General features: G+C 52.2%; 1 protein-coding gene across 1 annotated transcript in view; it reads right to left on the reverse strand.

Annotated features, from left to right (window-relative positions):
* Positions 1 to 3164, reverse strand: part of LOC119099844 (WD repeat-containing protein 47-like) — a 7484-nt gene extending 4320 nt beyond the window's left edge. The window contains exons 1-4 of the mRNA XM_037222938.1: positions 3084 to 3164; positions 2835 to 2939; positions 689 to 858; positions 159 to 328 (exon numbers count right to left, since the gene is read on the reverse strand). Coding sequence (XP_037078833.1) covers positions 159 to 328; positions 689 to 858; positions 2835 to 2939; positions 3084 to 3164 — 526 coding nt within the window. The remainder of the gene's footprint in view (positions 1 to 158; positions 329 to 688; positions 859 to 2834; positions 2940 to 3083) is intronic.
* Between the last annotated feature and the right edge of the window lie 4761 nt (positions 3165 to 7925).

Here is a 7925-nt window from a genome sequence, read left to right on the forward strand (position 1 = left end):
AGTCAGCGACCGTGCAGCTTAGCGTGAGATCAAGGTAACAGAAACGCTGCGTGAGATTCGATGAAACCTTGCGTGAAATTGCGCGCCTGTAACGTGCAGAAGTGATAGGTGTACCCTCCGCACGAACGCCGCAATGACTGTGATTCCGCGCACTATACCTTCCACGGAGCATGAGTCGGCATCGAAGCGCATCAGCTTGATGGTTTTGTCGTTGCTGCCGGTGGCAATCAGGTCGCCCACCGGGCTCCAGGCCATGCAGTAGATGGAGCCCTTGTGGTGCTTGGTCCGCTTCAGGAGTACCGTCGGCTGGTAAGTCACCTGGTCATCCCTGCGAGCGGCGCGTGACAAAGGGAGCTGAGGAAGACTGCGTGCTGTGCTGGTCCGGAGAGACTTGTCAGGAGGTCATGATATGTACTGGAGGGTCAAAGAAACCTCCGGCTCCATGGTAAGTTAGGAAGACCAGCACCGATACAAAATATACACAGTGCTGTTATTTATACAATAAGTAAGACTTTGGTGAGTGGGAAGACTGTAGGGAAATTTTGGAACAAATGAGGTGACCTAGAAATGCATGATCATCCCCTTTGAATTGCCTTACAACGGGTTACACAGGTTGGGACGTCACTTAAAATAAATGCATATCTATGGAATACATTTGCATGTACGTATACCCAACGCGCCGCCTCACCTGAGGTCCACCAGCTTCGGGTAAGCGCAGATGCGGAGCGTTTTGGAGTTGGATCCCACAGCATATAGCTTGCCGAACGGGTGGAACTCAGCGCAGCGCACGGCCTGCACGTCCTCCAGTGACGTCACAGGTACGAACCGCGGCCTCTCCACCGAGCTGCTCCTCGCGGGCTGCGGCAGGCGTGCCTGGCTCAGATACGCGGCCGACGCCGACGGAGAACGCCGCAGCGCTGCGCCACGTTCAGCCGGCGTCAAAGACAGCAGCAGCGACGCGGTCATGCTGCATGCAGCCGAAAACCGCCAGACTGACGAATTGCAAGCAACGAAGGGTCCACAGAACGCCATTCTGTTATGTCCGGAGGGCACTTCCACGTGCACATCGTGACTTAATATCATGTGGTGTATATATATATATATATATATATATATATATATATATATATATATATATATATATATATTCACACAATATTGTATTGTATTTTTGTATTTGTATGCATTCACAATATTGCTCCCTACAATAGCGGCTGCATCATCAGGAAAAAGAACACACGAGCTCAGTACAAACCATCATGGCTTACAACACGCACTGACAAACCTACATGGGGCATGAGCCTATGTGGGGCATCCCACATCCTTTCGGAACTCGCACAGGCACATTCAGCAGCATTTAGGTAAATCTATCCGGACGGGAAAACTCCTTGTAAACCTCACCCTTCCCCCATATAAGAACATTTATTTGCATGTGACACCTCAGTTTTGGCTTCTAAGTTTGGTATCTTGGGCAGGACATATTCCTCGCTTGATTTGAAAATCCTGGAGCCCTTATACATTACCAAGAAACGTTCGCCGCTACATTACATGGCCATCATACCCATTAGAAATTGTGTAAGATGATATGTGTCTGTAGAATTAGGGGTTGGTCGTGTGTCATTGCACGTGCATCTGTGGTATTTTCAACTCAATATAATAACAATACAGCAAATGACGCGTGTCCTACATCATAATGGTTTACACCGAACGTGTGTTATTTTGCCTGATGATGCGGCCGTTGCTCTGTGAAACGGGTCCAGAGTAATATAATATTCATGAGTTGATTAACGTTTGTTGATGTTAGTCACTTCTTAGTAAGAAAGCTATATATATATATATATAATATATATATGCATATATAATATATATATAATATATACATAAATATATTCATCCTAGAGTCATCATATTCGCACTATCTCGCAGTGATCAAAACCGGTGGGACGGATTGTCAGCCAGTAGACTTTCAAACGCTCGAACACGAACACTAACTTTCGAGAATAGAGCGGAAAGGATGTTTGCTCATTAAACTGCAGGTCATTATTCAGACTGACCTGTAATTTAATGAGCAGACAAAGCCCGTTCATGTTTAACAATTTATTTCCTCATGTACTGGTCCGTACATAAGGCAATGGCAGCCAACGAAAGTAAGCGCGTTCGGCAAGTTACTGTTGTTAGTCGCGAGCTAGTTCAACAGGCTCACGAGAGGGGGAGCTTATGCTCCACCGGCGCTCCTCATGGTGTGTTAGGCACGCTGCTCAGCTAATGTCTCGGCGCGTTTCGCTGCGAAATTGCCCCGGGCACGTTCAGGAGAGATGACCTCCTGTAACCTGGATTAGGCGGGACTGGTGAAAACGTGCTTCACGCCAATATGTGGAGTCCTCCTTTCGCTGGCGGTGCGGCGCGAGCGGCTTGGTCACTGCACGGAACACGCAGTATGGATTGGTGTTACCTTCGAGCGAATAAAAACACATTAAGCTTGACTGCGTACAGAAGTTACCTTTTTAGCCGCAGAAGGAGGCGTTGGAAGAAAATGCTGGCATAAACGGCACCATTGTGCCAATTTTCGTCGTGACCACGGATTTCTGTCTACTTCTGCATTCACAATGCATCTAATAGGCCCTCAACTACAGATTTGACGGGGGTGGCCCCAACGGGGAATATTTGGGCGGCCCCTAACAGCGGACATATGGGCGGCCCTAACGGCGGACATTTGGGAGAAGTTTGCGAACACGCCTTTACAACCGGATGCCGGAATGCATTGACGCACCGCGTGTTTTACCACTTCAGTGCAGATAGCGCTAAATTAGATGAGGATACTGACTCCAGCTTACGTGCGAGCACTCTGTCCAGCCGCCGTGTCGAGGCGGGCGGCACAGGTGCCAGCCGGGCCGCCAGGCGCAGAGCGGTAGGGGCGCCGAGGCAGAGTGCGGCCACAGCTGCGCGGGTGTTGCCGAGTCCAGCCGCTCGGTGGGCACGACCGCCAGCTCCCAGCGGCCCGGCCAGGCGCCCTCAAGCAGCGGCGGCGGCCAGAGCCGGCCGCTGCAGCCGCCGGCCAGCTGCCGGCCGCTGCAGCTGCCGGCCAGCTGCCGGTGGCGGTGCTCGTGGCGCGCGATCTTCGACAGCGCCAAGTGGCGGCGACTGTCGGCCAAGCCCTGGGGCATGGCACCGCTGCTGGCGCTCGCTGGTGGCTGCTGGTGACTGATGCCTAGTGTCTCTACCGAGCTGATCCCGCTCGCTCCACTGCGCCAGAATTTCCTTCCGCTCCTTTCTGCTGTCCTCCCTCACGCCTTCTCTGCAGCTCCTGCGACAACTGCTTCCGCCCACAGCGACCAGTATTGCTTGTCGCCTGTGCCTCCAGGCATCTCGCACTCTTTCTCCCGCACTGCCACTCGTCCACGCGACTGCTGCCCACTAAGCTCCTGCCCAGTCGCGCTTCCACGCGCCACCTCCACGCTCCCCGCGCCGCAGACCCTCTGACCAGCGACGGCGGCACGGAGGACCAGCCGCGTGCGTGGACGGCACGCCGCGGCCGCCGCCGGGCTAGTGAGGCGCCGCAGCCGGGAGCCCTCCGTGGGCGGGCTCCGTGCCGTGACCCGTAAACGGGGCCGGCCGAGACCGGACCGCCACGGTGGCCGCCGGCGTCGGCACGCCGGCGGCGGTCCGGTCCCGGACCAGTGGACCGTCCGGTCCCGACCGCCCGACGCTGGTCCAGTGCGTGGCCCAGCCGCTCCGACTCCGGACGACTGCTTCAGGGGAGTGAGACATGGGGTAGAAGTGTGCTTCGCACGCCGGAGGCACGTGGTTTTGAAGGCACAAAGTTCGTAGCAATAGTCTGTTTTCTCGCGAGTATAATTGCCCACGGTTCTGCATTACATTGAGCAACACTTTATCTAGGAATTGGCCCACATTCAAGATAAAATACAAAGAGCGTGCGGCACAAGCGAATGTTGAAACGATGCTGCTAAAAGTGAACAAAGCGCTTATGCTGTTACGTATCTACAACAGAAAAACGACCTTACTTACTGCCAAAGATATGAGGTAAATGGTTATTGCCGTGAATGAAACAAAGTCAAGGTTAGATTCATCGTGTTATGTGATGAGACCACGGCTTTTCGGGCTCAGCATTGGGACATAGAGACTTGATTTCGCCATGCAGATTGTGCGAAACCTTACAGCGCATCAAAGTGGGCCCTTCAGTATGACAGAGCTGTTTGTCATCGACACATCAGTAAATTGGCTTTTCTCAAAAATGTTCCGAGGGGTTATCACAAACTGGCCATCATTCGAAGCTGATTGGTCGTTTCATCACTACCCCGGGAACGAAAATAACATTTCCATCAGCGCTTATCACTAAATCGCGGCCGCCTGTTTCAGACGTGAGCCAGCCTGTGCGTGCTGAGACCCAGTCTTGGCTCGAGTGAGACGCGAGCCAGCCTGTGCGTGCTGAGGCCCAGTCTTGGCTCGAGTGAGATGAGAGCCAGCCTGTGCGTGCTGAGGCCCAGTCTTGGCTCGAGTGAGATGCGAGCCAGCCTGTGCGTGCTGAGGCCCAGTCTTGGCTCGAGTGAGATGAGAGCCAGCCTGTGCGTGCTGAGGCCCAGTCTTGGCTCGAGTGAGATGAGAGCCAGCCTGTGCGTGCTGAGGCCCAGTCTTGGCTCGAGTGAGATGCGAGCCAGCCTGTGTGTGCTGAGGCCCAGTCTTGGCTCGCGTGAGACGCGAGCCAGCCTGTGCGTGCTGAGGCCCAGTCTTGGCTCGGGTGAGATGCGAGCCAGCCTGTGCGTGCTGAGGCCCAGTCTTGGCTCGAGTGAGATGCGAGCCAGCCTATGCGTGCTGAGGCCTAGTCTCGGCTCGAGTGAGACGCGAGCCGACCTGTGAGTGCTGAGGCCCAGTCTCGGCTCGAGTGAGGCGCGAGCCAGCCTGTGCGTGCTGAGGCCCAGTCTCGGCTCGAGTGTCGCCGTGTGGGAGGGCATCGGACGAAGAGTTAGTGAGCGCACCTATGCCTGTCCGGCACGCCCTTGTTTACCGCAGCAGCTCCAATGTATGACCGGCGTTGCAACAGAACGTGCAACGTGAGGTAATGATCGGTGACGTCACGCGCCCTGAGGCACGGGTGCTGTGGCGACACGGGACTTTAATTGCAGCTCGACCACTCAAGGCTGCCCCTGGTTGCGAAATCAGCGACGGGAGGCGACCCCTTATGTTGCTCATGAAGCGCATGTAACAGTCCGACATTATGGAAAACGGACAATTGCAAGTTGTTTTTATCAGGCAAGTTTATGGATATCGACAAATTGATCCGATCTGTTCCGGGATTTCATGTGCAGAGCTGTAAAACCGATCCCCTATACGGCGCCCAGTGTGTACAACATATGCAAAAGGTGTTGCTAAAAAGTGTAAGTGCAGGGAGAGCTAACTCAATAAGCAGTGCTTAAACGGAAAGAAAATTACGAGAACTAGGAGCCGCAATTACCTGCAGACATGAATTCAAAAGATTTGAGCTCCCGTCTTGACATACGTAATGTATCTTCTTTAAAACTACTGGTTGAAACCGTGCATGAAGTAATCGTGCGTGTCCCCTCATACCAAACAGAAAACAACCCATTGATTTTCATATGGTCTTGCAATTCGGAGTAAAGTGTGAAAATACCAGATGTGATGAAATAAGCTCACTTATACGATTAGTATAACTTTTAAGTGAGAAGACTGCTCTAGACAACACAGTTCCTCTGGTTAGTCATATGCTCTCCAAACGTCACTGATTACGTCATCGTAGCTTACACCACATTGATCGAGGGCCAATTGACGGCCGCTATTCCTGGAAATCGTGCTCACGAACGCCAGGTATGAACGACCCGACAATATATTTTTTATTGGCCTTGATGGCTGCATGGCTAACGAAATGGCCCAACATGAATAACGTCATTATGGCGTCACGGATGCCTGGGTGACCTTGACATGGTCTCCCAGAATTAGTCTGCACATAGGGCTGTATACTGCACCGAATCGTCTTCAAGATGGCTGTTTCAGTTCAAAACCCCATACAAATGTGGAACACTCGCTTTAAGTAATGAATGACCCTTCTTCCTCTGTGAAAATGCTCTCCAAAAAGATGTTTCAGATTCCTTTTCTCCACTCTATCACTCTAAAGTGCATCTATACAGTATTGACCGTCTTTGAAAGGTCAGATCATCCAAGGACAAGTTAGGTCCAAAAAGATTTGTGACCAGATCTAACGAGTCACAAGACTTAACCTTTGTGACGTATATCTTACAGATTGGAAAACCTTCCTAATGCTGTTTTCCCCGTTGGCATGGTTACTTCTGGATATGGCCCGACGCGCCCATCTAGCAAGATTTGTCATGCATTTGATGGCATGACATGACATAAAACAGCTCACGCCCGTCAATTTCTACCATTGCTCTTCAGATGAATTTTACATGAAACTTCAACGTCGTTTGTTGCGTAGTTGTTGCAATTAGCATAATCGTGATATGCAATTCGTTTTTGAAATAACGAACCCCTCCTGTTTATAACAGGAGTCCTATCTGAAACCTTTGGCGTCATTTGACTTGGCAAAGACCACATTCACCATTGTTTAGTCATATCTACCTGATACCGTTTGACAAGAGCTTTCTAATTTTATTTTCTGCAGCTCTGGCTCTAGCTTGCTTAGTTTCCGGTGTCTGGGGCGGGGAGCGGATCTGAGTCCTCCCCCGTAGGCTGCAGGTAAAAACCTGTATGGCGATGGTTAATAGTCACGATAATTTACTCCCCGTAATGGACTGGGAAACATTTGGCACCACGCGAGCTGTCTAACAGCCTCCATTTATAAATTAGCCTCTTAATGCCCAGGCGACAGCGAGTGATGACAGCAGGCCTGCACAGTCATGCGGCCCCGCCCACAACCCGCCTGCAGATCGCTTCGGCTCCCGCTGTTAGGCGCCGGACGCGTCAGCGCATCCAGACCTCCACAGGATGCCGTCAGCGTAGTTGGTAAGGCATTGCGCCTGACAAAGTGCTGATTCTGCACGGCAGAAGTGTCTGCCGGTGCCCGACACGATCATGGAATTCTTTACATTCCGCGTGGTGTCGTTTCGGCATGACAAGCTAAAAGCTTAAAAGTGCGCCAAGAACGCTCCCAATCCATGTCATTGGCGAAGATAATCGTATCTGACAGCATCAGGCAGTCCTTAATGGGTAAAAACCTGACGATCTCAAGAATCGTACACTTCGTGAGGTGCTTGACACACTGAAGATTTAGAGTTCCGCGATGGGGCGGCGCATGCCTTCACTTTTATCCCGCATAGTGGAAAAAGCGACAACTACCCCTCTTGGCAGGTCGGGTCCCCAGCCGGCGCGACAATCCCGAGCTCATCTCGGAACATTCACGCACCCGTTACATCGATAAATCAGTCCGCCTTATGGAAGTTAATCAAATTGGTATCGGCCGCACCACCGAGGCCTTGCCCTGGGACCACCCAGCACGAAATTGCGGAACAAATGGCGGTCAGGATGACAAACTATGAAGATGATTATCATAATCAATGCCGATTTAATCGGAAAATAATCAATTTCTTTTTTTCTCTGACGGTGATACATCACATTCCACTCAATCACCCGCCTCCACGACTGCATTTCGCGATGTTCTCGTGATATGGCTGGGATGGGAGTCTGGCTTCGCGCTCTCGCTGCACCTGCAGAAATCTAAACGAAAAAGAGCAACTGCACAGGGAGCTGAACGGTTTCTGAGCGCATCGCACGGTTTCAGCAGGGTGCTGCACGGTTGGTGTCGCCGCTGGACCTGGCGTCAGCCCGACGGCGCACGGCTGGACCGTCTGGCTGCACCAGCCCTGCTCTGGCTGCTCTAGCCCTGTTCTGGTTGCACCAGCCCTGCTCTGGCTGCTCTAGCCCTGCTCTGGCTGCAC

Source organism: Pollicipes pollicipes, unplaced genomic scaffold, assembly GCF_011947565.3.
Source record: "Pollicipes pollicipes isolate AB1234 unplaced genomic scaffold, Ppol_2.1 Scaffold_4881;HRSCAF=5763_pilon_pilon_pilon, whole genome shotgun sequence".
Taxonomy (NCBI): domain Eukaryota; kingdom Metazoa; phylum Arthropoda; class Thecostraca; order Pollicipedomorpha; family Pollicipedidae; genus Pollicipes; species Pollicipes pollicipes.